This window comes from Oryctolagus cuniculus, chromosome 4 (assembly GCF_051225735.1).
Source record: "Oryctolagus cuniculus isolate XC-2025 breed Fujian yellow rabbit chromosome 4, ASM5122573v1, whole genome shotgun sequence".
Lineage (NCBI taxonomy): Eukaryota > Metazoa > Chordata > Mammalia > Lagomorpha > Leporidae > Oryctolagus > Oryctolagus cuniculus.
Window position 1 is genome coordinate 140204298 of NC_142870.1, and position 27080 is coordinate 140231377.

At 48.8% G+C, this 27080-nt stretch overlaps 1 protein-coding gene and 2 long non-coding RNA genes across 8 annotated transcripts in view; 2 read left to right on the forward strand and 1 right to left on the reverse strand.

Moving 5' to 3' along the window:
* The window catches only part of LOC100358019 (uncharacterized), a 70658-nt gene extending 57903 nt beyond the window's left edge, over window positions 1-12755 (reverse strand). For both annotated transcript variants that reach the window (XM_017346669.4, XM_089331138.1), the window contains exons 1-3: window positions 12403-12755; window positions 10634-10858; window positions 8549-8701 (exon numbers count right to left, since the gene is read on the reverse strand). In XM_017346669.4, coding sequence (XP_017202158.4) covers window positions 8549-8701; window positions 10634-10813 — 333 coding nt within the window. In that variant the 5' untranslated portion in view covers window positions 10814-10858; window positions 12403-12755. The remainder of the gene's footprint in view (window positions 1-8548; window positions 8702-10633; window positions 10859-12402) is intronic.
* LOC149127135 (uncharacterized) overlaps window positions 1-27080 on the forward strand; it is a 563175-nt gene that overhangs the window by 32215 nt on the left and 503880 nt on the right. Inside the window, exons 2-3 of one of the 5 annotated variants that reach the window (XR_016232762.1) lie at window positions 8518-8708; window positions 10673-10726. This is a non-coding gene — a long non-coding RNA (uncharacterized LOC149127135). Of the gene's footprint in view, window positions 1-8432; window positions 8709-10672; window positions 10804-27080 lie in introns of those variants that run through there. The other 4 variants (XR_016232764.1, XR_016232761.1, XR_016232763.1 and 1 more) reach the window with 4 other exon arrangements.
* LOC149127136 (uncharacterized) lies at window positions 10869-26683 on the forward strand. The gene is made up of 3 exons (XR_016232770.1): window positions 10869-12163; window positions 22804-22875; window positions 25060-26683. It is a non-coding gene; the product is annotated as an uncharacterized LOC149127136 (long non-coding RNA).

The following is a 27080-nucleotide window of genomic DNA, read 5'->3' on the forward strand; positions in this document are numbered from 1 at the left end:
CACTTGGGCCATCCTCCACTGCACTCCTTGGCCACAGCAGAGAGCTGGCCTGGAAGAGGAGCAACCGGGACAGAATCCGGCTCCCCGACCGGGACTAGAACCTGGTGTGCTGGCGCCGCAAGGCGGAGGATTAACCTATTGAGCCGCCGCGCTGGCTCCCTAAAAGTAATTTTATGACAATCAAACATCATGGTTTTTCCTGTTTTATTTTATATAAATGTAAGCATAGAAAATACATTGTTTGTGTCTCTTTTCATTTGTACAACATATTTGTGAGTCATATTTTAACATAGTTCATTTGTTATATAGTGAATGTTCTTTATAAATATGAAGTTACTTCAAAAAGTTCATAAAAATGGAATTATAACAAGTTAATTTTAGCGGAAAAAGTTGGAAATGCAATTAGTTTTTAAAAATAGTATTTAAGCTATTTATGTATTTATTTGAAAAGCAGAGAGAGCTTCCATCTACTGGTTCACTCTCCAAATACCTACAACAGCTGGAACTCGGTCTGGGTCTCCCACATGGTGGCAGGGACCCAGGTACTTGAGCCAGAATCTGCTGGTTCCCAGTGTGCGCATCACCAGGAAGCTGGACTGGAAACTGAGTCAGCACTCAAACCCATGCACTGTGATATAATGCTGGCATCCCCGTAGCATCTTAACTGCCCACCAAATGCCCGCCCTGAGTATTTTCATAATTGGCATTTTCCATGAACTTTTCAAAGACCCTTCCTATGCCATAATTTATTTTCCCATTCTCCTGTTGATGGAAATTTGGGCTGTTCCCAGTTCTTGGTTTCCATGAGTAATTTTGTATATGTCTTCTGGTACAAGTATGCATAGATTTTGGAATCAATAGTATTTCAATAAGATTTCCCAAAGTGATTATACCAATTTACAGTCCCACCCTGGTGTATGGAAATTTAATAGCTCTCAACTGTCACTAAGAACATGCCACCCATTGGCCAGGGAGAGGCGTCTCATGAGACACTGCACTGCTGGCACTTCGGTTAAGGCTTCCCAGCCTCCAGATGGGGAGACAGAAGTTTGGTTGTAAACTACCAAGTTTATGCTATTTTGTTATAACAGCTCAAACACACTAAAATGAAGAATTGTTTGGAAATATCTAAAGTGTATAAAAAATTTGGAAACAGTGTTATACAATATGTAAAAATCCAATGTGTAAGTCTGATTTTTAAAATAAAGTCTGTCATAGCCTATTTTTTTTTTTTTTTTTTTTGGACAGGGAGAGTTAGAGACAGAAAGGTCTTCCTTCCATTGGTTCACCCCCCAAATGGCCGCTACTGCCGGCGTACTGTGCCGATCTGAAGCCAGGAGCCAGGTGCTTCTTCGTGGTCTCCCATGCAGGTACAGGGGCCCAAGCACTTGGGCCATCCTCCACTGCCTTCCTGGGCCACAGCAGAGAGCTGGACTGGAAGAGGCGCAACCAGGACAGAACCCACTTGTCATAGCCTATTAACAAATCCTCACATTCATTAACTGAGTTTTTTTAATATTTAATTTATTTATTGGAAAGACAGAGGTTAGTGAGAGAGGGACAGAGAGAGAGAGAAAGATCTTCCATCTGCTGGTTTACCTCCCCAAATGGCTGCAATGGCCAGAGCTGAGCCAATCCGAAGCCAAGCGCCAGGAGCTTCTTCTGGGTCTTTCACATGGGCAGCAGGGACCCAAGGACCTGGACCATCTTCCTCTGCTTTCCTAGGTGCATTAGCAGGGAGCTAGCAAGCAAGATTGGAAGTGGAGAAGCTGGGACTTGAACTGGTGCCCATGTGGGATGCCAGAGTTGCAGGCAGCGGCTTACCCCCCTTCACCACAAGGCCGGCCCCCATTAACTGACTTCACGATTTTTCTCTTTCATCTTTAGTAGTTTCCTATAATGATCCTAGTTTTTCCTTGTATTGACAGTGTGGGATTAACAGTTCTAATTGAATCTGTGGTTTATGTCTTTTCAAGTACTGAGACTCCAATTATAAGTACACTGATTATCTCACCTACTATGTGTCTTACCTTCTCTTTGACTTTCTTTCATTATTTCATGCTCCATTCTGCATATTTTCTGCTGACCTTGTCATTTTACTAATTCTGTCTAAAATACTGTTAAATCCATCTACTGAGATTTTAATTTCAAAGTTTTACAAAAAGTACAAAAAATGTACTATGAAGACAACTATACATGAGTTTCAAAATTTTTTTTCACCAAATAAACATTTAAATTCCATTTCTATGAACATTTTGAAGTACTTCATACTGAATTTTTCAGTTCTAGAATGTATATTTAGGGTTTTTTTGGCCACAAATGTTGATTTTTGACATTTCCTTAAACATTTTAAGCATATATTAAAAAAAAAAAGATTTATTTATCTATTTGAAAGACAGAGGCAGAGAGAGAGAGGTCTTCCACCCACTGGTTCACTCCCCAAATGGCCACAACAGCCAGAGCTGGGCCGATCCAAAGCCAGGAGCCAGGAGCCTCTTCTGGGTCTCCCATATGGGTGCAGCGGCCCAAGGACTTGGATCACTTTCTGCTGCTTTCCCAGGCCATAACAGAGAGCTGGATTGGAAGTAGAGCAGCTGGGACTCAAACTGGCACCCATGTGGGATGCTGGCACTGCAGGTGGTGGCTTTACCCACTACACCACAGCACTTGCCCAAGCATAGATCTTTAAAAGTATATTTCTGTCAATTCATGTATCTTAGTCCTCATTGGGCTGTTTACACCATCTTTTTCTATAATCTGTATAGATTTATTCATATTGTATTGCTTCTTCACATAGCTATTTTTTGGTGTGGGTTTATTGAACTTTATAAAATCATGTATAGGCATAATTTGAGGCCTAAGGTATTGTCATTGTCTCCAAAGGACTATTTTGCTTCTAGACACCTGGGTACCTCAGCAATCTAGGGTCCTTCAATCCAGTTTCAGACTTGAGATGATCAGAAACCAATCTATAGTCTTTTGAGGTGCTGTTTGCTTGCAAGTGGTGTATTTTTTTAAGATTTATTTATTTTACTTGAAAGGCAGAATTAGAGAGACAGACAGAGACTGAGCGATCTTCCATTCACTGGTTCACTCCCCAAATGGCTCCAACGGCTGGAGCTGAGCTGATCTGAAACTAGAAACCAGGATCTTCTGGGTCTCCCACATGGGTGCAGGGACCCAAGCACTCGGGCCATCTCTGCTGCTCTCCCAGGTTATAAACAGGGAGCTGGATTAGAAATAGAGCAGCCAGGACTCGAACCGGTGTCCGAATGGGGTATCGGCACCACAGGTGGAGCCTTAGCCTACTACACCACAGTGCCAGCCCCTGCAATTTAGTTTTGTTCCTAGGCCATGACTTTTCATGGTCTCAACCCCAAACAAAGGGGGTGATAGGCTCATTAGGTATCACCAAGAATGCCAGTATCTCCTAGCAATGGCAAGATTGCCTAAAGCAGGGTGGTGGTGTGGTTCAGCCAGTTGAGCTGCTGCTTGGGATACCTATATCATATTGGAGTGCTAGTTCTTCCTGCTGATGCTTCCTGGGAGGCAGTGGATGGGAGCTCAAGTGCTTGGGTCCCTGCTACCCATGCAGGAGACCCAGATGGAGCTCCTGGTTTCTGGCTTCAGCCTGGCCCAACCCTGGCTGATGCTGGTATTTGAGAAGTGAACTAGTAGGTGAGGATATTCGTATTCCCTCCCTCCCTCCCTCCTTTTCTCCCTCCCTCCCTCTCCCCACCCCCTTCCTCCGCATCATCCTTGTCTCTCTCTCTCTGTCATTCTGCCTTTCATGTAGATTAAAATAAGTATTTTTAAAAAATGATTGTCAAAAGTACTACTTAGCTCTTCAGCCTCTCAACTGCTTTCTTTGACTCACTTGCCCCTGCAGCATGCTCCTCCCTGGATCTCCAGCCTTCCTTGCATGATTGGCCTGAATTATCTGACATTTCTAGAAGTAAGGTCCTTTATAGGACTTATTTTTAAAAAAAAAAGATTTATTTATTTACTTATTTGAAAAGCAGAGTTAAAGAGAGGGAAGGGGAGAAATCTTCCATCCTCTGATTTACTCCCCAAGTGACTGCCGCAGTCGGGGCTAGGCCAGGTCTCCCACATGGGTGCCAGGGACCTGAACACTTGGTGCTGCCTTCCCAGGTGTATTAGCAGGGTGCTGGATCCGAAGTGCAGCACTGGCACTCTGATAGGATATGCTGGCTTTGCAGGTAGCAGTTTAACCTGATGCACCACAATGCTGGCCCCCAGTATATGACTTCTTTTTAAAAATTTTTATTAAGTTCACATGTTTCATGTATTTCATATATACAGATTTAGGAACATAGTGCTACTTCCTACCCTACCTTACCCCCCCCTCTACCCATACTTCAACCCTTCTTCCTCCTCCCTCTCCTATTTCCACTCTTAATTTTTACAAAGATCTATTTTCAGTTTACTTAACACTTAGAAGGTTAGCCATGCACTAAGTAAAGAGTTCAACAAATAGTATGAAGAAAACACTGTTCCTCAACAGAAGAGACAAGGGCTGTAAAGAATCATTGAATCTCAGCATGTTCATTTCACTCCAATACATTATATTTTGAGTACCCTAGTAGTTGCCCTGGATCAGGGAAAACATGATATCTGTCATTTTGGGATTGGCTTATTTCTCTAAGTATAATAGGTTTCCAGTTGCATCCATTTTGTTGAAAAACACAGGATTTCATTTTTTATAGCTGAGTAATATGCCATTTTACACACACACACACACACACAGAGCATAATTTCTATATCTAGTCATCAGTTGATGGACATTTGGGTTGATTCTTAGCTATTGTGAATTGAACTGCAATGAACATGGGGTACAGATAGCTCTTGAATATGCTGATTTCTTTTTGTTTGGGTAAATTCCCAGGAGTGGGATGGTTGGTTCATATGATAGGTCTCTATGCAGATTTTTGAGGTATCTCCATATTGTCTTCCACAGTGGCTTTACTGGTTTACATTCCCACCAATAGTGGATTAGGTACCTTTTTTAAAATTCACATCTTCACCAGTATTTGTTGTTTGTTGATTTCTGTATGAAAGCCATTCATACTGGTGTGAGGTGAAACCTAATTGTGATTTTGATTTACATTTCCCTGGTGGCTAGTGATCCTGAGTGTTTCTTAGCCATTTGAATTTCCTTTCTTGAAAAATGCCTATTCAAGTCATTTGCCTATTTGTTAACTGGACTTTTTGTTTTATTCCTGTTGAATTTCTGGAGCTCTTTATAGATTCTGGGTATTAACCCTTTATCAGTTTCATAGTTTGCAAATATTTTTACTCATTCTGTCAGTTGCCTCTTTACTTTGCTCAGCGTTTCTTTTGCAGTACAGAAGCTTCTCAGTTTGATATATCCCCATTTGTCAATTTTGGCTTTGATTGCCTGTGCTTCTGAGGTCTTTTCCAAGAAGTCTTTGCCTATGCCAAAGTCTTTCAGAGTTTCACCACTGTTCTCTAGTAATTCGATGGTATCGGGTTGTAGATTTAGGTCCTTGATACATTTTGAGTGGACTTTTTTTGTGTAAGGTGTAAGGTATGAGTCTAGTTTCATACTTCTGCACGTGGAGGTTCAATTTTCTCAGCACCATTTGTTAAAGAGACTGTCCTTGATCCAGGAATTGATTTCAGCTAATTTGTCAAAGATAAGTTGATTGTATATGGGTGAATTGAGTTCTGGAGTTTCTGTTCTGTTGGTCAACATATCTGTTTTTGTGCCAGCACCAGGCTGTTTTGATGATAATTGCCTTGTGTATGTCTTGAAATCTGTGATGCCTCTCACTTTGTTTTTGTTGTACAAGATTGCTTTAGCTATTTGGGGTTTCTTGTGTTTCCACATGAATTTTAGCATCATTTTTTTCTAACTCTGAGAGGGATGTTGTTGGCATTTTGATTGGGATCACACTGAATCTAAATTGCTTTCAGAAGTATGGACATTTTGATGATATTGATTCTTAAATCCATGAACATGGAAGATTTTTCCAGTTTTTTGCCTTTTTCTTTAATGTTTTGTAATTTTATTTGTAAAGATCTTTGACCTCCTTGGTTAAATTTATTCCAAGGTATTTAACTTTTTTGTAGCTATTGTGAATGGGGTCATTCTTAGAAGTCTTTCTCAGCCATAGCATTGTCTGTGTATACAAAAGCTATTGAGGCTATTGATTTTTTGTGTTAATTTTACAGCCTGCAATTTTACCAAACTCTTTTATGAGTTCTGATAGTCTCTAGTGAAGTCTTTTGGTTCCCCTATAAATGGAATCATGTCATCTGCAAATAGAGATAGTTCGACTTCTGCCTTTCCAATTTGTATCCCTTTGATTTCTTTTTCTTGCCCATTGGCTCTGGCTGAAACATTCAGGACTATATTGAATAGCACTGGTGAGAGTAGGCATCCTTGTCTGGTTCCAAATCTTAGGGGGAATGCTTATAACTTTTCCCCAGTCAATAGTATGCTGGCTGTGGGTTTGTCATAAATTGCCTTGATTGTGTTGAGGAATGTTCCTTCTATACCCAGTTTGCTTAAGATTTTCATGATGAAGTGATATTATATTTTACCAGATGCTTTCTCTGTATCTGTTGAGATAATCACATCATTTTTGTTCTTCAATTTGTTAACGTGATGTATCACATTGATTGATTTGCTAATGTTGAACCATCCAGGATACCAGGGATAAATCCCACTTGGTCCGGGTGAATTATCTTTCTGATATGTTGTTGAATTTGATTAGCTAGTATTTTTGTTGAGGATGTTTACATCCGTGTTCATCAGGGATACATACTGGTCTGTAGTTCTCTTTCTCTGTTGTATTTTTTTTTCTGGTTTAGGAATTTGGATGATGCTGGCCTCATAGAAAGAGTTTGGTAATATTCTCTCCATTTCAATTGTTTTGAATAGCTTGAGAAGAATTGGAATAGTATGATTTTGATTTTTTTGAATTTGCTAAGACTTGTTTTTTGGCCTAGCATATGGTCTATTCCTAGAGAATGTTGGTCTATTCCTAGAGAATTCCATGCACTGATGAGAAGAATGTGTGTTCTGTAACCGTGAGGTGAAAAGTTCTGTTGATGGTTTCATTTGGTCTATAGTGTTGATTAGCTCTGTTGTTTCTTTGCTGATTTTCTGTCTAGTTGATCTGTCCATTAATGAAAGTGGGATGTTGAAGTACCCTGTTACTATTGTATTGGAGTTTATGTCTCCTTTTAGATCCATTAGCATTTCTTTTAAATAGCCAGGCACTCTGTAATTGCATATGCATACATTAATAATAGTCATACCTTCCTGTTGAATTGATCCCTTAATCATTATACAATGCCCTTCTTTATCTCTTTCAATTTTGTGTTAAAGTCTATTTTATCTGATATTAGGATGGCCACAGCTGCCCTTTTTTGGTTTCTGTTAGCATGGAATATCTTTTTCCACCCTTTCACTTTGAGTCTGTGTGTATCTTTGTTGGTGAGGTGTGTTTCTTGTAGGCAGCTAATTCATGGGTCTTGTGTTTTGATCCATTCAGCCAGTTAATCTATTAACTATAGAGTTAGGCCATTTAAATTCAAGGTGACTATTGATAAGGAATAATTTGGCCCTGCTCTTTTCTCTCCACTTCCTCTCCGAGAATGTACTTCCTACACTTTTTTTTTGATACTATTTATCCCTAGCCTAGCACAGCAAGTCGCTCCCTCTTCTGCCATCTTGGAATTCCCCTGGGCTATGTATGTATATGACTTCTTACTAGCAGTAATGGAAGCTCAATTGTTTTTTAAAGCTTTTATTTAATGAATGCAAATTTCATAGGTACAACTTTAGGAATATAGTGGTTCTTTCCCCCATACTCACCTTCCCACCCCCACTCCCGACCCACCTCCTACTCCCTCTCCTATCCCATTCTTAAGATTAATTTTTTAATTTAACTTTATATACATATATAAATATATATGCATGCATATATATATACTAAGTAAAGATATGAAAGTTCAATTTTTAAAGATGATTAATCCATAATTGTATATCCAGCAAAACTCTTTCACGAATGAAGGCATTGTGTGATATGAGAAGTGTCAAGATTAATGAACTGGAGAAATCTTGATGACACTTGAACAAAAAAGCCACAAAATCACACACATGGCAGTACAATTTTGTTTATGCAAGAAAATGCATATGTAACAAAAATATAAACATATTACGCATCAATTTTATACTAGTGATACCTCTAGGAAGTAGATGGGGGAAGAGAAGTGAAAGGAACCATTAGCTATCGTATTTGTAAATACCTAAAAACTTTATTCCTTAAAAATACTATGTTCCATCTGGGTAGTAGACACACAATTGTCAGTTCTAATATTTTCTGCATTTTTGTGTAAGTTCAAAGTAACTCATTAAAAACATGGTATTTTCTTTTTAGAAAGAAAACCTTGCAGCCTATCAGGCAGCAACAAAAGAACTACAGTTGGAACCTGTGCTATCATGTGCTTATATTCCATTTCAAGGTTCGAGAAGTATTTTAAGACCATGACTCACGAGTCTGGCAACCTCGGGGTTGCTCAGCCGAAGGCCCCAGATGCACATCTCCTTTCCCAGCGTGTAGCTCTCGTCTCGGATCGCCATGAGCAAAGGTTCCAAGGAGATGGGTAGGACGCTTGTCCGGGGGTCACTGGGTCTTACGAGCATGAACTGGAAGGTAAGATAAACAACTGGTGACATCATGACGCCAAGTCCAGGCATCTGGACATGTGGAAGGGGATGCTGTCCTCAACCTCAGAAGAACACCTAAAAGGGCTGTTGACTGGCTCAGGTGTGCCTCAGGGGAGGTAACCCAACACTTACTTCTGAAGTTCCTGCTGTGTGTGTGTGACAATTCCTACAGGGCCAAACACTTTCTTTTCTTTTTTAAAGATTTATTTTTTTGAGATGCACAGTTACAGACAGAGGGAGAAAGAGAGAGGTCTTCCATCTGCTGGTTTACTCCCCAGATGGAGACAACAGCTGGAGCTGGACCGACTTGAGGCCGGGAGCTTCTCTCGAGTCTCCCACGCAGATGCAGGGGCCCAAGCAGTCGGGCCATTAGCAGAGAGCTGGATCGGAAGAGGAGCAGCCAGAACATGAGCTGGCACCCATACGGGATGCTGGCACCACAGGCGGAAGCTTAACCTATGCCAGAGTGCCAGCCCAGGGTCAAACACTTTCAACAGGTGACTATCCCTTATGGGATCAGAAAACCCATTTAGTAGATTCAGTTTTTTTTTTTTTTAAATAGAAAAGTTAACTGAGCACATCTTACAGAGTCAAGATGATAGTGATTGTCTCTTGAGACTTATTTCTGTGACATTCAAAAGTCAGAGTAGAGACCCCCAAGCAACTCATGCTACAGACAGCCCTTATGGTCTCACCATACAGCTGGTACTCATCTCTACACTGGGTTAGGATGTTAGTTGCATTTCTGAGGGTGGTTGTGATGAAAAATAAGTTTAGAAAACACAACAGAAGTGACCAGCTTGAGCAAGATTTATGATGAACCCTTAGGGTTAAGTGGTAGAGGCTAATTATGTGAACTACAATCAATACAGTAATTATTTTACTACAGATGGACAGCTCCAAGAAGCTCCTCTGTTGGGGTGAGCAGGGGTAAGTGCAGATCCCTGCTACTGCTACTGGGAAAGCAGCAGCAGATGGCCCAAGTGCTTGGGCTCCTGCCACCCATGTGGGAGACCCGGATATAGGTCCTGGTTCCTGGCTTTGTAATGGCCCAGACCTAGCTGTTGCTGCCATTTTGTGGAATGATCCAGTGGTTGGAAGATTTCCATCTGTCTCTTTCCTTCTCTCTCTAGCTCTGCCTTTCAAATAAATAACAATCTTTAAAAACTAAAAGCTCCATCTTTATGTACTGATGTTAACTTTGGTGCCTTGGTTAGCACTCAGCAGGCTGGGAAATCAGTTGGGATTTGATGGTTAAAACGTGGATGGCCCTTCTGAGCTGGTGGCAGAAGAGCGGTGAGGCTGGGCTGCTGTCTTTGGGGCACAGAGGTCCTATTATAGGTCTTGTGGTCCTACAGGCACCCCCTTTGTCAGAGTTGCATGTTCTGCTTTGGCGTGAGGCTCTCCCCCGCCCCCGCCCACTCCTGGGCCTAAGGTGGACCCTCAAAGTAGAAGTGACATCAGAATTTTGTCCGAAAATGAACGCTTTTGGAGTCAGCATCCTGTGTTTGCAGACCCCGCTGCAAGTGAGACGGGCTCACATGGAGAGCAGCTCAGTGCGGGTCTGGCAGGAGGCTGGGGGCAGCAGCCAAGGCGGGGGATGTTAGCTGAGATCCTGCAAGATGATGGGGGTGGTGACCCTCTACCTGGGGCTGCCCGATGTAGAGTAAGAGGAAGTGCCCAGTGCCCAGTGCCCAGTGGCCGTTCCAGGTGAGAAGCCGTGGGGGAAAAGGCAGGGTGGAGTGGGCAGAGTAGAGCAAGGCTGAGCAGGCCCTCGGTGCCCCAGCGAGCGAGGCTTTGGACTTCACTGGGTCAGGAGCACTGAGTGGCTTTGGGCCCCAGGGATGGGGGGAGGGGTAGCCACAGTCAGTCTGTATTAGAGAAGGATGGGGAGGGCAGCCCACCGCTCACCTTCCTGAGAACCTGCTCACTGTTGATGCTGCTTTTCAGGTCCCGTCTGACGGCTGGGCACATGGACGTCTGGGATTGTGCACAGTGCTTCTCGTACGTTTTCAGGAGCTTCTGCAGAATCAGAGCGATGGGCAGCGGTGCCCCTTTCGTTTTCCGTTTCCCTCCCTTTGTTCTTGGCATGGTCTTAACAGTGTTAGCGTCCACGTGGATTCTGACAGCAGCAGCCTGTCCGGAAACACACCCGCATCTTCAGGGAGTAGGCACCCTCACCCCATGCTTAAAATGGACCCACGTTGCTGTCCACCCTTCCCTGAAAATCTTTCAAGAATGTATTTGAAAGGCAGAGGGAGAAAGGGAGCTCCAATGGCTCACTCCCCAGATGGACACAGTAGCTGTGACAGAGCCAGGCTGAAGCCAGGAGCCAGTCCTGGTCTCATGTGAGTGGCAGGAACCCTAAGTTCTTTTTTTTAGGAACCCCAGGTTCTGGCCATCATCTGCTGCCAGGAAGCAGGAATCAGGAGTGGAGCAGGCACTTGAATATGGGATGCAGGCGTCTCAAGCAGTATCCTAACTGCTGAAAATCTGTCCCTGAAAATCTTCAAGCACCTCATTTATCTAGAAACAGGATTAGGGAGTCAAGACAGACAATGGGAAGAAATTGTTCAATTTCTCATTTTCATATTGAGGAATCCATGTTCTTTTAGACTTTTAAAATCCATGGAACCCAGTTTTAAGGGAAGGAATTAACACTAATATTGCGCGCTGAATAGTACCAAGGGCATAATAATTTTAGAATGGCCTAATTCTATTTATACACAGCATTCTGGCCAGGCAGCATATCATTGTGATTAAGAACGTGCACTTAAGGGCTGGCCATCTGGTGCTGTGGCTAAGACGCTGCTTGGGACACCCACATCACATACCAGAGTGCATGGTTCGAGTCCTGATTCCTTCACTTCCAGTCCAGCTTTCTGCTAATGTACATCCTGGGGGACAGCACGTGGTTCTAGTACATGGGTACCTGTCACTCATGTGGGAAACTTGGATTGAATTCCCAACTTCTGACTTTTTTTTTTTTTTTGACATGCAGAGTTAGACAGTAAGAGAGAGAGACAGAGAGAAAGGTCTTCCTTTCCGTTGGTTCACCCCCCAAATGGCCCTCCTTAGCAAGTACCCAGAGGCTTCAAAGTCAGCATCGATTGGCTGAGCCAAGAGTGAGTACTGATGGGCCCGAGCCTGCGCTAGTTTTACTTATCTCACTTGAAGGTCACTCTGTCTCCCTCTCTAGCCTCCTGGGAGTGGGACAGTGGGGGTGGGACCGAGGAGGGGAGGGGGAGGGCGGCCGGGCTCTGCCCTCTGCCCTTCTCCCAGAGATGGGGAAGGGCGGGGTGGGGTGCAACAGAGCCGACTCCGCGTCCCCAGCTCGCCTAGCTTGCTCAGGTACTGCTCTGCCGAGGAGTCCCCGCGCAGGGGGCGCTGCTCTCCCATCGCTCTCCCAGGCTTCCAGGCTTCCAGGCTTCCGGACAAGCAGTACGTAACCCCTTGTTGACCCCTAGCTGCCAGCCCCAGGTTGGGAACCGCCGTGGGGGTTCCTTGCCATCCGGGTGGGGAGGGTGCTGTCCTCGGGAGCCAATGGGGACTGCTGGGGCGCACAACCCCGGTGGAGCCCCTGCCCCAGTCACTGACCCCCGGGGCCACCGAGCTCCGGGTGCCGCAACTACCTGGCTCTCAGCGGGCACTCCCCGCCCACAGCCCCGCAACCCACTCACAGGCGTGCACGATGCCCGTGGCGTCCAGGGCCCTGCAGAAGGCAGCCAGGGTTGGTCTCGGCCGGAGGCTGCGGAGCAGTGGCCGCCAAGGGGCTGGGCGCGGGGAGAAGAGCCTTTCGGGAGGCTGCGGTGACCGTGGGGCTCGGGCTCTGAGGAATCCCGATGACCTCGCGGCGGGGGCCGTCGGGCGCAGCCCAGAGCGCGGCGCAGGACGCAGACTGGCAGGAAAGGAGGTCCCTTGGTCCTCAGGGGGACCTGTGGGCGACAGGGCTCTGTAAAGTACAGACGCTTGGCCCGGTGGAGCAGCCCGGGAGAGATCCTGCGGCTTCCCTGGAAACCGAGTGCTTGGCCGCTGCCAGGCGACAGGGGGCGGGACACTTCACGCCCCACCTGCCTGCCCAAGCGCTTTTTTTTTTTTTTTTTTTTTTTGGCAGGCAGGAGTGGACAGAGAGAGAGACAGAGAAAGGTCTTCCTTTGCCGTTGGTTCACCCTCCAATGGCCGCCGCAGCCGGCGCGCTGCAACCAGCGCACCGCGCCGATCCGATGGTAGGAGCCAGGTACTTATCCTGGTCTCCCATGGGGTGCAGGGCCCAAGCACTTGGGCCATCCTCCACTGCACTCCCTGGCCACAGCAGAGAGCTGGCCTGGAAGAGGGGCAACCGGGACAGAATCCGGCGCCCCAACCAGGACTAGAACCTGGTGTGCCAGCGCCGCAAGGCGGAGGATTAGCCTAGTGAGCTGCGGTGCCGGCCCCAAGGGCTTTTCATTTTACACCTGCTTCCCCCTTCCGCATCCCAGGAGGAAGGGGGCGCCGGGACACCGGAAGAGGCTGGGGCTGGGCCTGACCTCGTGCTCCATCCTTCCAGATCAACTTAGATACCCGCGCACCAAATGGCCTGCACGTCTGCACAGCATCCTCCCCCAGGGAGAGCCCAGCACAGGTCTCCTCCTGTAAGGAGCAGCCCCTCCGCCCCGTCCCAGGTCCCCAACTGCTGGTCCCAAGCTCCCACCGTCTGGTGGGAGGGAGCCATTGCTGACTCAGCCTTGGCTCCACACCACGGGCTCTCAGCCCTATGTCCACTTCTTCCAGCACTGGCCGGAGGAGTGGGCGAGCACTTGGGTCCCTGCACAGGTGGCCACCTTCTTCCCCAGTCATCCCCCCAACTAGAGTTCTTGGGAAGCCCCCCTCTCCTGGCCCCTTTAACAAATTATGTGTTTATCTGTTTAGTTTCATTTTTAATGGAAAGGCAGAGGGAGAGAGAAAGATCTTCCATCCACTGTTTCACTCCCCAGATACCAGCAATATTCAGGGCTGAGCCAGGCTGAAAGCAGGAGCCCAGAACGCCATCCGGGTCCCCCACAGGGGTGGCAGGCACCCCAGGCCTGGAACATCACCTGCTGCCTCCCAGGGTGCGTGCAGCAGGAAGCTGGATAGGAAGCAGAGGAGCTAGCCAGAGCCCAGGGATTCCAGTTTAGGATGTGAGCGTCCCAAGGAGCAACTTCACTCCTGCGCCACCCGCTGCACCTCCCCTCTGCATTTCTGTCTCTAGTTGTCATTCAGTCCTCATGGGGTCCCTGTGGAAGCAAAACCTTCAGTGAGGAAACAGCAAGACTTGCTGAGGCAGGTAGGAGGGACTTCCTGCCCAGTGTGCGTGGTGGGAAGAGGAGGTTCTTGTGGTGGAGCGTGGCTGAAGTTCACGGGCAGTAGGTGCTGTGGGCTCAGCGGGAACTGGCCTTGCAAACCATTTGCAAGGGGCTTCTGAAACATGTTGTGGCCAGTCCCAATAATAATAGTAATAATCCCCAATGAACATCATCACTAAAAGGGCCAGGCAGTGTTTTCTTTTTAATAGAGAGACTCTCTGGGGGCCATTTGAAGACAGGTTTCAGATGTTTTTTTTTTTTTTTTTTTTAATATATATATAATTTTATTTGACAGGCAGAGTGGACAGTGAGAGAGAGAGAGACAGCAGGGTCTTCCTTTTCCATTGGTTCACCCCGCAATGGCTGCTGCGGCTGGCGCGCTACGGCTGGCGCGCTGTGGCTGGCACACCACGCTGATCCGAAGCCAGGAGCCAGGTGCTTCTCCTGGTCTCCCATGCAGGTGCAGGGCTCAAGCACTTGGGCCACACAGAGAGCTGGCCTGGAAGAGGGGCAACCGGGACAGAATCTGGTGCCCCGACCGGGACTAGAACCTGGTGTGCCAGCGCCACAAGGTGGAGGATTAGCCTAATGAGCCGCGGCACAGGCCTCAGGTGGTTTTTTAGTGAGGTGGAGGGAGTGACTCTACAAGAGAAAGTCTTGAATGTGGGCTCTGTGTTTCTTGATTCTGCCTGCACAATAGAATCAGCTAGAAGTATTTGTTAAAATCATGCCAGGCCCAGGCCCTACCCCAGCCCAACTACTGCAGCATCTGTGCCGTGGGGGCTCACGTCCGTGCTTGTTCTCCAAGTGAGTCCAGCACGCAGGCCCCGCGGGGGAAGGCCCTGGTGTGCGGGAGAACCCAGCCACCAGGCACTCAGGCACCTGCTCAAGCTAGGGACTCGACTGCTGGCGTCTAATTCTCCTCATTGCAAGAGGAGGCTGGTCGACAGATCAGCGTTCCTGCGATTTTCATGTGCACACGAATTTCCTAGGCACCATGTCACCGTGAGATCCTGGGGTGAGGGGGCAAGTGGGGCCTGATTGTGCATTTCTTGGAAACTCCTGGTTCGTGCCGCTGCCGGACCCCATGGCCGTACTCAGAAGAGCAAGGCCTCGCACCAGAGGTTTCCAAAAGGTCATTCGCAGACCAACAGTCTGGGAACTTGCCGGAGCTGCGCAAATCTCAGAACGAGGCACTGAACCTGGAGTGGGACCCGGCCACTTGTCTTCACAAGCCCCCAGGGTGTTCTGATGCCTACTCAGGCCTGAGACCCACCGCCCTAAGGGTTCCAAAATCCCTCCCAGCTCCAAGACCCTCTGGTGCCCAGGGCTTCCGATTGCTGCAGAAGCCCTGGCTCCTCCTCCGACCTCCAAACTGAAGCTCCGCGCCCAGCAGAGGCGGCCCTGGAAGACCTCTGCCGCGCGCGGCTTCCCAGCACCGTCCAACATTGTGCTCCCGGAGGAGCCGCCACTTCTGGGAACTCGGAGCTACGACCACTTCCCTAGTGTGATGGCTCCTGTTGTGTGGCAGCTGGGCTGGGCCACAGTGCCCAGATATTTGATCAAATGTGTCTCTGGATGTTTCTGTGATGGTGTTTTTCTGGATGAGATGAACATCTAAATGAGTAGATTTTGAGGAAAGCAGATCACCCTCCATAATGGGGGTGGGTCTCGTCCAATCAGTTGCAGCTCTTACTAGAATAGGGAAGATCCCCCCTCCCACCCCCGCCCCCAGCAGGCTGCCTGCACCCGAGTCTCCAGCCCACTGGCCTGCGCCATCCGACTTTGGACTTGGCCAAGCCTCTACAATCTCATGAGCCCATTCCTGAAGAAGAGTTTTTCCCTATATAGATACATCCTCTTTTTTTTTTTTTTTTAACAGGTAGAGTTAGACAGTGGGAGAGAGAGAGAGAAAGGTCCTCCTTCTGTTGGTTCACCCCCCAGATGGCTGCTACGGCCGGCACACCACGCTGATCCGAAGCCAGGGGCCAGGTGCTTCTCCTGGTCTCCCATGTGGATGCAGGGCCCAAGCACTTGGGCCATCCTCCACTGCCTTCCCGGGCCACAGCAGAGAGCTGGACTGGAAGAGAGGCAACCGGGACATAACCCGTGGTGCTGGCGCCGCAGGCGGAGGATTAGCCTAGTGAGCCGCGGCGCCTAGATACAGCCTCTTGATGCTGTTTCTTTAAAGAACTAGTTAGCCTTGGGGGCCCTTTCTACTCCTACCTAAATTCAATGTCCCTGCTTTTAAAATGTTATCTCCTTGTCTTTTTTGGTTCTCAAGGCCAAGTTCTCTGTAGTGTCAAGTATTTGAAGGGAAAAAATATCCAGAAACCCAATAAATCTGCCACAGTAAAGATCACAGGAGAGCAGCAAGGCAGGAGAGCTGGCCAAATGAAACTCACTGCCTTTTCTTTTTATAAAAAAATTTTACTTATTTGATTTTGTCTGTTTGAAAGGCTATTTATTTTAGTTCATTTGCAAGGGAGAGAGAGAGATCTCCCATCTGCTGGCTTATTCATTAGCTAGATGCCTGCAACAGCCAGGACTGGGCCAGGCCAAAGCCAGGAACAAGAAACTCAATCTGGATCTCCCACTTGGGCGGCCGGGACCGTTGGGTCATCACCAGCTTCCTCCCCGGGTGCACGTTAGCAGGAAGCTGGAACCTGAAGCAGAGCCAGGAATCAAACCCACGTAGGCATTCCAACGTGGGATGTGGCATGCCAGGCTGTGTCCTGGCTGCTGTGCCAAACACCTGACCCATCATTGCCTTTTCTTAAAATAGAATCATCTTGTACTTTGTTCTATTGCAAAATATCAGGCACCTCTTTTAGTAGTTGTTGGTAAATAGGACACAATTATGTTAAAGTCTATTGCTGAAACTGACAAATCTCTTTCACATCAGTTAACCGTAATTCAAAATTCAAATTAGCCACATCAGTTTAAATGTTCAATTCTGGGGGTAGTAGGACGGGACTTTTTCTTCCTTCCATCCTCCCCCAGTCCCATAAATTCACTCTGAGGATCTGCACGTGGAAGCAGAGTTAACAGATGCGGCCACCTCCCGTAACTCGGACTCCTCACTTGTTAGCATAATAGTGCTTTGTGAGCTTAGTGTATACTAACAGGAAGCAGTTTTGACACTGGGAAGACCCCTTGGCCTTGTCGATGCCTTATCTCCAGGACTGGAACCCTCCTCCTTCTCCTCCACCCCATCAGGAGGGGGACGGACAGGAAGCTGCAGGGAGCACCCGGGAGAGGAGGCGGGAGTGGGGCTAAGGACCCGGGGCTCTCAGATGTGCAGCCATGAGGCCCTCGATGTGACGACCCTGCTCCGTGGGAACCTGTGCGAGATGAGTTCACTTCCAAACCTCTGTGCACTCTGGGCAGGGAGATTTGCTGTGGCCATAAGCAAGTAAAAGAGGGCTTTGTCCAGTCTCCTGGACTTGGAGTGTGCTCATCATAAGGGTCTAGGTTTTCTTAAACATCAGCTTTGCCTTAAGGAAACCAAAGTGTTTAATCTCTCCCCTAGCTTGTGAGGTGCAAGTGGCCCACGGGCCGGAGATACCCTGTCGGCTGTTTTTCAGCATTGGAGGCCTGGTTGCACAGCTCCACAACTGTCCCCAGGCTAGTGGTCCTCCCAGGCTAGTGGTCCTCCCAGGTCCTCTTTGTTTGGTGGAGAACAGCAAAGACCTTTTATTCTTGCAGAGCTCAAGAACAGAATTTTACCGTAGGCTTGTAATCCCCGCCTCCCACAGCAGGGTTCCCTCGTGGCCAGTTCCCTGGCAGCAGCCACGCGAAGCCCTGGCAATGGGAAGACTCACTTTCTCTGACTCAGAGTCTGGATGCCTAAGAACATTTTCTGAGCAGGAGAGGGAAGGCATGTCCCCGGGGGTTTTGTGTGGGATGGCAGACAAATAACTCGTGCTTCTGCTGGTCAGAAACCAGCTTAGGACTTAGAAGAAAAGGTTGAATAGAAATGTTAGTTTTAGAGATTTTCTGTAACGCCCACAGCTTTCTTTTCTATGAGCCTCAGAAACCAGCCCGAGATGAGCCTCCCATGCTGAGCTCTGCTCCGGTCAGCTAGCCCCCGCCATTCACGCCTGTCATTTTCAGAAAGGAGCATTTCATAACTACTTGAGTGCTTATATGCTGAAAACGGCCATGTGCTCAAACAAAATCCACGATTTCTTGAGGCAGAGTATTAGCTAGTTAAAATTTAAGTTCAAGGCCAGTGCCGTGGCTCACTAGGCTAATCCTCCGCCTTGTGGCGCCGGCACACCGGGTTCTAGTCCCGGTTGTCCCTCTTCCAGGCCAGCTCTCTGCTGTGGCCAGGGAGTGCAGTGGAGGATGGCCCAAGTCCTTGGGCCCTGCACCCGCATGGGAGACCAGGAGAAGCACCTGGCTCCTGCCTTGGATCAGCGCGGTGCGCCGGGCGTGGCGGCCATTGGAGGGTGAACCAACAGCAAAGGAAGACCTTTCTCTCTGTCTCTCTCTCACTGTCCACTCTGCCTGTCCAAAAAAAAAAAATTTAAGTTCAAACAGCCAGGTTTATTAGAGGTGTTTTTTTTTTTTGTTTTGTTTTTTTTTTTTTTTTTTTTAAGATTTATTTGAAAGAGTTACAGAGAGGCAGAGGCAGGCAGCTCATCCATCTACTGTTTTACTCCCTCAAATACCTGCAATGGCCGGTGCTGGGCCCACCAGGAGCCAGGAGCCTCTTCTGGGTCTCCCACGTGGGTGCAGGGGCCCAAGGACTTGGGCCATCTTCCACTGCTTTCCCAGGCCATAGCAGTGAGCTGGATTGGAAGTGGAACTGCCCGGACTCGAACTGGCATCCATATGGGATGCTGGCACTGCAGGCGGCGGCTTTACCCGCTACGCCACAGTACTGGCCCCTGATTAGAGTTTTGTGATTACAGTCATCAGAAGGTATTTCCTGTTACACTAATTCACGTTTTGGAAACATTAACTTTTTATTACTTTCCCATAATTGTCAGTGCTTGTGTTCCCCCAGGTAGTTTTATAGTTCCGTGGTTAATTGAATGAGCTGATTTCCTAACTCAAATGTCTATGTCACTGCTTGGGAAGCCAGCATCCCTTATTAGAGTGCAGAATGCCACTGACTTAAAGGTCATCCCTAAAAACACCTTCACAGCCACATCTAGACCGGTGCTTGACCAAACCTGGGCACCAGGGCCTAGCCAGGTTGACATTAAGATCAGTGCTGGTTCAAGTCCTGGCTGTTCAACTTCTGATTCAGTTTCTTGCTAATGAGCCCAAGAAGGCAACAGATGATGGCCCAAGTGCTTGGGCCCTTGCCACCATGTGGGAGACCTGGATGGAGTTCCTGGCAGCTTAGCTAGTCCTGGCTGTTGTGGCCATTTGGAAAATGAAGCAGCAGATGGAAGACCTCTCTCAGTCTCTCCCTCTCTCTCTGGAACTCTGCCTTTCAAATAAATCAATCTTAAGACACCAACAGAAGGCTTTTCTTAGGTGCTGTTTCAAGGTGTATCTGCCCTGTGGGCCCTCCTGGAGGGACTGTTTGTTTTTCTCTGACTGTTTCCTCTTATCACCTTGCATCTTGGTGATGGCCTGCCAGCCTCTCTTGGCCCTCTGGCCTGCTCCTTGCGATGCTGGTGGACTGTGAGTTTCAGGACCCGCACCTTGGGAACAGTGAGGCCACACTGGACCCGGAACGTACGCCCGCGTGGATCACGGCTGCTGTGGGGTCACCCAGTGGCCGTGTGGTGCAGGGCGATGAGATCAGCCGATGACTCCTGCTCTCTGCCCCTGCCAAGGCCTGCTTGTTCAGCTTTCCTTCAGCATTGTGTTAGTTATGGGAGAAACAGAACCAAGGGAGGGGGAGAGGGAGAGAGGGGGAGGGGGAGGGAGGGAGGGAGGGGGAGAGAGAGGGAGGGAAGGGGAGAGGGGAGGGAGGGAGGGAGGGGGAGAGGAGGAGAGAGGGAGGAAGGGAGGAGGAGAGAGAGGGAGGGGGAGAGGGGGAGGTGGGGAGGGGGAGAGGAGGAGAGAGGAGGGAGAGGGGGAGGGAGGGGAGGAGGGAGGGAGGGGGAGGGAGGGGGAGGGGGGAAGGGGGGAGGGAGGTGAGGAACTTGTTTTCAGGAGCTGGCCCACACAATGTTAGGGGTTGGCAGGAGACTCAGGGAATGTCTGATGCATCTCACCGTCAAAGGCGTCTGGAGGCAGAATCCTCTTTCCTTGAGGGACTCCCCATCTTTTCTCTTGGGGTCCTGCTTGAGAAGGCTCTGCCTCCGGCTCCCTCCTGCAGCCGACTGAGATCTCAGGCCACGCCCTCCAGGCCGGGCCAGCTTTCCACCCCTCCCTGCCTTTCCCATTTCTGGCCTCACCTGCGAAAGTTCCTGGTCCCGCTCCCCAGGGGGTGAAGTGTCACTGCTTCTCAAAGTTGCATACCAGCCACGCCCTCCCCCAGTGTCTGAGCCCAGCCATGCGCACTTTACCGAGTGGAGGTGAGCAAACACTGCTCAGCAGGGACTTTTGCGGAATGATAGTTGGTTGGTGTCGTGAGAAGGTGAGGGGTCTTCAGAAAGTTCATTAAAAATGCACATGATGAAAACTATGCACAGATTTCAAAAACTTTAGCACTAAAATAAACTTTAAAAAAAGATTCTTGGGGCCGCTGTAGGGGTCTATCAGGTTAAGCTGCCACCTGCAATGCTGGCATCTCATATGGGCACCGGTTTGAATCCCTGCTACCCCACTTTCCATCCAGCTCCCTGCTATGGCCTGGCAAAGCAGCAGAAGGTGGCCCAAGTGCTTGGGCCCCTGCACCCAAGTGGGAGACCTGGATGAAGCTTCTGGCTCCTGGCTTTGGATAGACCCAGCTCCAGCCATTGCAGCCATTTGGAGACTGAAACACCAGATGGAAGATTCTAACTTTACCTTTCAAACAAATAACACAAAATTAAAAAATGCTTACTTGTTTATATTTTATTTGAAAGGCAAAGAGACAGAGACAGAGATCATTTGTTGGTTCTCCCCAGACGTCTGTAACAGCTAGGGCTGGCCTAGGCAGAAGCCAGGAACCCAGAACTCCGTGTGGGTCTCCCTAGGGTGGCAGGGATCCAAGTATCAGTCACCACCCACTGCCTCCCAAGGTGTGCATTAGCAGGAAGCTGGAATCAGAAGCAGAGCCAGGGGCCTGGCTCTGGGTGAAGCTGTCGCCTACAGTGCCTGCATCTCATGGGCACTAGTTCGAATCCTAGCTACTTCACTTCCCATCCAGCTCTCTGCTATGGCCTGGGATAGCGGTAGAAGATGGCCTGAGTGCTTGGGCCCCTGCACCTGCGTAGGAGACCAGGAAGAAGCTCCTGGCTTCAGATCAGCCCAACTCCGGCTGTTCCTGCCATCTGGGGAGTGAACCAGCGGATCGAAGACCTCTCTCTCTGCCTCTGCCTCTGCCTCTCTTTAACTCTGCCTTTCAAATAAAAGAAATTAAAAAAAAAAAAAAAGTGAGTGGGGGACTTTAAAAAAAAAAGCAGAGCCAGGACATGGAATGCGGATGTCCCGTGTAGCATCTTAACCACTATGCTAAGCACTCAACCCCAGAAACTTATTTTTCAATTCTTTTTTTTTCATGAGCTTTTGAAAAAAGATTTATTTGTTTGAAAGAATTAGAGATAGAGAGGTTTACTCCCCAAATGACCGCAATGGCCAGAGTTGAGCCAATCTGAAGCCAAGAGCCAGGAGCTTCCCCTGGGTCTCCCACGCGAGTGCAGGGGCCCAAGGACCTGGGCCATCTTCTACTGCTTTCCCAGGTCACAGCAGACAGATGGATCAGAAGTGGAGCAGCCGGGACTAGAACCGGTGCCTATGTGGGATGCTGGCACTGCAGGCCAGGGCTTTAACCTGATGTGCCACAGTGCAGGCCCCCATGAACTTTCTGAAGTACCTTTATATATGCTAATGGAACATAAATGGAAGCCTTCCTGGAGTGAGATTTTTCTCTCTATATCAATAATATGGAGAATTTCCACACAGCGGATCCTACCTAGTCTATAAAATGAATTTGGGTGTAAGAGTTAGAATGCTAGGGGCTGGCGCTGTGGTGTAATAGGCAATGCCTCTGTCTGCAGTGCCGGCATCCCATATGGGTGCCAGTTTGTGTCCTGGCTGCTCCTCTTGTGGTCCAGCTCTCTGCTATGGGCTGGTAAAGCAGTAGAAGTTGGCCCAAGTGCTTGGGCCCCTGTTCCCATGTAGGAGACCCAGATGAAGCTCCTGGCTTCTGGTAGGCCCAGCTCGGGCCATTGCAGCCATTTGGGGAGTGAACCAGTGGATGGATGAGCTCTCTCTCTGCCTCTGCATCTCTAACTCTGGCTTTCAAATAAATAAATAAATCTTAAAAAAAAGAGTTCGAATGCTCTCAGATGCCAGTGACAGAAGACTCAGCTAATGCGACTGCAGTGGTTAGTCACGGATTGTTTGTCGCAGGACTGCAGGTTTGGTAGGGAGACACCTGGGACTGGGTGGGGTCTCTACGGTAGCAGGAAGGACCTGGGTGCTCTCTGTTCCCACTGCGCCACCCGCATCGCCCTCTGGTGGCAACCCCGGCGCTGCAGCTCCCAGCTTCCAATCCCCGGACAGCGGCCAAACAGAAAAGGAGAGGGCAGAGGCGAGAGGTGCCTTTCCTGGAAGCCTCCGCGACGCCTCCCCTCCTGTGTCTCCGGTTAAGGCAGGGACACAAGCACAGCCCTAAGGGGGCTCCCGCCTTGCTCATTCCAGGGATTATCCAAAGGGAAGGAGCGCCCATGGCCAGCGATGCCTGCCGCAACGAACCCAAGTTTTAATGCAAAGGTATTTGATGTTGTGTTGTTCATCGATATCAAGAAATGAAAACAATGTGGGGGGCTGGCGCCATGGCTCACTTGGTTAATCCTCCGCCTGTGGCACCGGCATCCCATATGGGCGCCGCCTTCTGTCCCGGTTGCTCCTCTTCCAGTTCAGCTCTCTGCTGTGGCCTGGGAAGGCAGTGGAGGATGGCCCAAGTGCTTGGTTGGGCCCTGCACTCGCATGGGAGACCAGGAGGAAGCACCTGGATCCTGGCTTTGGATCGGTGCAACGCTGGCTGTAGCAGCCATTTGGGGGTGAACCAACAGAAGGAAGACCTTTCTCTCTGTCTCTCTCACTGTCCAACTCTGCCTGTCAAATAAATAAATAAAATTAAAAAATTGGCCGGTGCCGAGGCTCAATAGGCTAATCCTCCACCTAGCAGCGCCGGCACACCGGGTTCTAGTCCCGGTCGGGGTGCCGGATTCTTTCCCGGTTGCCCCTCTTCCAGGCCAGCTCTCTGCTATGGCCAGGGAGTGCAGTGGAGGATGGCCCAAGTGCTTGGGCCCTGCACCCCATGGGAGACCAGGAGAAGCACCTGGCTCCTGGCTTTGGATCAGCGCGGTGCGCCGGCTGCAGTGCGCCAGCCGTGGCGGCCATTGGAGGAGGGTGAACCAATGGAAAAAGGAAGACCTTTCTCTCTGTCTCTCTCACTATCCACTCTGCCTGTCAAAAAAAAAATAAAATTAAATTAAAAAAATAAAAACAATGTGGTTAAGAAATCATGGTACATTTGGATGAGGGAGCTACTACAAATAAAAGGGATAAAATCTGGCTTCCAAACAGATTGGTCTGGCTACAAACCTGCATACTCAGCTGCTCTGCTATCATTGGGTTTAACAAAATCACAATAGAGGCGAAAGCAATGGAGCTCTGTCTCTGTGAAACTTTGGTGCAGGTCAGTGCACCACAGTGGGCCCATCCTCCAGGGAAGGGGGTTCGTGGCGGGGTCCCTGACACCCTTGCTTACACCACTGGCCACTTTGCGGAGATCTGTGGCTCCTCCGAGTTTCTTTGTCTGAGTCCTGCCAAGACCCAGACAGAGAAAGGTTAGTACAAAGTCGGTTCGAGTTTTCATGGATTCTGTTTGCTTTCCTGGGACAAGTGCCACAATGGAAATTAAACACTTGGACCCAGGATGCAGGAAAAAGACCATGTGGGGAGCAACCCGGACTAGACTGAGTTACTGGAATTGAGACTTATTCTATGCATCTGCTCTCCCACAATATGGCGCTGGGAGAGGAGAAAACAGCTTCTACACAGCTGCCTCCAGTTCAGCCAATAAACTGTAGGACCTACTCCTGATTGGAGGAGAGCAGCGTACTCGGCGTGTGGGCAGCCGAGTTAGGATTGGCGGAGGAGGACTATAAAGGAGGAGAGAGATGGCATTCACCAGGAACATCTAAGGGGAACATCTAAGGGAACACCTGTGCAGCCCCCGAGAGAGCCGGCTGGCGGTGTGCCGCTCCCCTGCGGAAGTGGGGAATGTGGCCAGGGGGAACTGCCCTTCCACGGAGGTGGAAGGGTCGGTAGCCAACCCGGGAAGGGCCGAGCAGACCAAAGAACAGCGCAGGGTCCTGTGTCGTTCCTCCACGAAGAGGGGGAGCGACATAATGGTGCCGTGACTCGGATGTGAAGCCTAGGCAGGGCTTAGTGTCGTTCCTCCACGAAGACGGGGAGCGACAGACCAAAGAACAGTTAGTGGGGAATCTGGATAATAGGAAGGAGTTTCTGCTAATAATAGAACGTCGATTTTTAAATTCAGGGAGATCTTGTTGCAGGTCTCTGATTGGGTTCTCCACCGTGGCGTAGCTGCAAACAGCCATCAGTGGTCTGGTGGATGGTGCAGGGTGTGGATGCCCTGGCCGCTTCTTCCCTGGTTACCCAGCTCGGAGAAATCCCGCCTCTATTTGGGATTTTCTGCCAGAGAGTAGGAAGGAACATAGAAAGAAAGCTGGATTGCAAATTATTCATTTTGCTTGGCTAAAGGTTTGGTGGCAAGGAGAAAGTCTTACCGATGTTTGTGATTGTCATGTGGTTAGATACAAAGTATCTGCTATCTGCAGAATTCAAAACTCAGAATTTATTTTTCCTCGAAGGCATGCTTCTGTTTATTCAGAATAACCATGACAGTTTTCTTGGGCTTTGCAGGTGCCTCGCTGAGCTCACTGTCTGTGCTGCATGGACGCATCCAGCAGTCTGGCTGGCTGGGCCACCGGACTGCAGAGGGGACGGGTGAATCCGCAGTGCTCACGGTTCCTCAGCCGTGTCATGTGTCCACCCTGATCCCATTTACCCCACAGGCTCCATTCCCAGTTTTCTGTGCCCGTGCTGGTGGGCTGGCCTGAACAAAAACAAACGCACAGCCATTTCTCCTCCGGTCTAACAGCAAGAAGGAACACGTGGCCTGGATGCTTCTGTGAGAGCACAGTGGCAATATTTTGTTTTGTTTTTAAACTGATTTGTTTATTTGAAAGGCAGAGTGACAGGGAGAGAGAGGGAGAGAGCTCTTCCATCCACTGGTTCACTCCCCAAATAGCCACAACAGTGAAGTGGGCCAGACGGAAGCCAGGAGCCAGGAAGTCCGTCCAGGTCTCCCGCATGGGCGGCAGGGGCCCAACAGCTGGGCCATGGGCTGCAGTTAGCAGGGAGTGGGATCTGGAGCGGCTCTGATGCCTGCCCATATGGGATGCTGGTGTCACAAGAGGATGCGTAACCCACTGCACCACAACACCGGCTGCTGCGTGACAGTTCCTGGACTCCCTCATGATGCTCACTTGTGCTCCCAGTCCTGCTGATGTGGAGTGTCCCTCTCTGTGGAAAACTCCTATTCATTCTTCAAGACCCAACTCAGAGACTCCCCCGTTCCACAGGCCCTCTGCAGGCAGGATTAGCGCCCTTCCTTGTGGGCTTTGGGCCTCAGGATACCTGCTGACATTGGCCTGGGATGATTGGCTTTCCTGTTTTCTTCCTGGATTTCAAAGTTCATGGAAAGTTCATGGAGAATGAAATTAGAAGATAAGCTTTTTTTTTTTTTTTTTTTTTTTAAGAGATGTGTTTATTTATTTGAAAGGCAAAGTTACAGAGAGAGGGAGAGAGATCTTCCAACCACTGGTTCATTCCCCAAATGACTGCAGGAGCCAGAAGCTTCATCTTGGTCTTGCACATAGGTGCAGGGGCCCAAGTACTTGGGCCACCTTCCATGCTTTCCCGGGTGTATTAGCCGGGAGCTGGATCAGAAGTGGAACACCTGGAACTTGAACCAGTGCTCATATGGGATGCAGAATCACAGGCAACAGCTTAACTTGCTGCGCCACAACACTGACCCCCCAAATAAGTTTATTTTGGTGCAAAATTCAAAATCCATGCATGCTTTTTCCATACTATGCATTTTCCAAGAAGTTTTTAGGGAATGGCGCTGTGGCGTAGTGGGTTAAGTTGGTGCCTGCAGTGCTGGCATCCCATATGGGCGCCGGTTCGAGTCCCAGCTGCTTCACCTCTGATCCAGCTCTCTGCTAAGGTCTGGGAAAGCAGTGGTTGGGCCTTTTCACCTGCGTGGGAGACCCAGAAGAAGCTGCTGGCTTCTGGCTTTGGATTGGCCCAGCTCCAGCCATTGCAGTCATTTGGGCAGTGAACCAGTGGATGGAAGACCTCTCTCTCTCTCTGTGACTCTACTTCTCAAATAATTAAATAAATAAAATCTCTAAAAAAAAGTTGAAGACCCTTGTGTGCATGGGGTCTTTTTGGCACCAAAATAAATATATCTTTTAATTCCATGTACTTTTTGAAGTTCCCTCTTATGTAAAATACCAAAAGTATACAAGATAATAACAACATGAACATCTGGGTGGCCACCGTACATATAGCTCGTGTACGGAGACTGGGAAGTCACTCCTAAGGCCCCTCCCTTCACCCGCTCCTCCTGAGCTAAGGCCTGTCCTGATTGGGTGTTTATCATTCCCTTGTGTTTCTTAACAGATTTCCAGCACGTGTACACATCTGTGTCAGAGCTCCTGTTTCTCCCTGGTTGTTGAGTTTTACAACATTGTTAGTCTAGTAAGTGGAAAATGGTGTTTCATTGTAATCTTAATTGGCCTTGTAATTCATTTTGTAGTCTTTAGTTCCACAGTTTTCACTAGTGAGTCTAAGCATTGTTGAGTGGATGTTTGGGC